The sequence below is a fragment of the Sapajus apella genome, unplaced genomic scaffold, assembly GCF_009761245.1.
Source record: "Sapajus apella isolate SASKATOON/1434 unplaced genomic scaffold, GSC_monkey_1.0 scaffold11, whole genome shotgun sequence".
In the NCBI taxonomy this organism is placed as follows: Eukaryota; Metazoa; Chordata; class Mammalia; order Primates; family Cebidae; genus Sapajus; species Sapajus apella.
The window spans coordinates 41,212,088-41,213,206 of record NW_022436951.1 but is presented as its reverse complement, the minus strand read 5'-3'; the positions used below and the strand labels follow the sequence as shown (position 1 = coordinate 41,213,206).

Here is a 1,119-nt window from a genome sequence, read left to right as displayed (position 1 = left end):
CCTGTGGCCTGCTCACAGGTGTGGCAGCCTCCAAGGGCAGCCTTCTGCCCCCCTGTGGCCCTGTGGCTGGCCTGCAGGTGTGGTGGACTCCGAGGGCAGCCTTTCTGCCCCCTGTGGCTGCTCCCCGTGGCAGGCCCTCAGCTGTGGCGGACTCCTCCTGTTGCAGGCGCCTTCATGATCCCGTTCCTCATCCTGCTGGTCCTGGAGGGCATCCCCCTGCTGCACCTGGAATTCGCCATCGGGCAGAGGCTACGGCAGGGCAGCATGGGCGTGTGGAGCTCCATCCACCCGGCCCTGAAGGGCGTAGGTGAGTGCCGGGAGCCGCTGCACCCGACCCAGGGTTCTCCTCGCCAGCCTTGGTGCCCCTTCTCTGCCTTCCCTGCCTGTTTCTGGGGCGACAAATGTCCCAGGTCATCTCCTCCCGGAGGCCTTTGGAAACTCCAGGCCACTCCTAGTCACCAGGAACCAGACAGGCCAGCAGAGGCCGCCCGAGTCCCGGCAACCCCGGGGCCCAAGAGGGTCCAGACGTGGGGGACAGCACAGTGACCCCTCGAGCCCTGCCCATGGCGGCACTTGGTGAGGGTCCAGGAGGGGGCACCAGCCACTGCTGTCCTGGCCTCCTGTGTCTGCTCCCCCACACCTAGTGAGGAGGTCCCCAGCACTGACCCCCCGGCCACCGTCACTCATTTACCAAGAGGACATGGGTCACCAAGACCTCGGAATCCGGGAAGGTGGTGAATGGCGGAGGAGGGGAGGGCAGGGTCCACTCCAGAGGGGGTCTGAGTTCAGAGGCACCTGCCCTGTGGAAGCCTGCAGGCCTGGAGCAGCGCCCACACCCTCGCCCAGCCTCCCCCTGAACCTCCAAAGCCTCCAGGCCCAGGACAGTGGCCCCTGCCTCTCCCTGAGCCTCCAAGGCCTCCCTCTTCCCTCTCTCTTCCTCTCTCTGCCTCTCTCTCTCTTTGCCTATCTCTGTCTCTGCCTCTCTCTTCCCCTCCTGTTCTCTCCCTCCCCATCTCTCCCTCTCTCTTCCCCATCTCTGTCTCTCTTCCCCTCCTGTTCTGTCTCTCTGTCTCTCTCTTCCCCATCTCTGTCTCTCTCTTCCTCATCTCTGTCTCTCTT

The 1,119-nt window shown here is 64.6% G+C and overlaps 1 protein-coding gene across 1 annotated transcript in view; it reads left to right on the top strand.

Moving 5' to 3' along the window:
• The window catches only part of SLC6A19 (solute carrier family 6 member 19), a 21,223-nt gene that overhangs the window by 6,758 nt on the left and 13,346 nt on the right, over positions 1 to 1,119 (top strand). Inside the window, exon 3 of the mRNA XM_032279157.1 lies at positions 167 to 307. Within this exon, the coding sequence (XP_032135048.1) occupies positions 167 to 307 (141 nt within the window). The remainder of the gene's footprint in view (positions 1 to 166; positions 308 to 1,119) is intronic.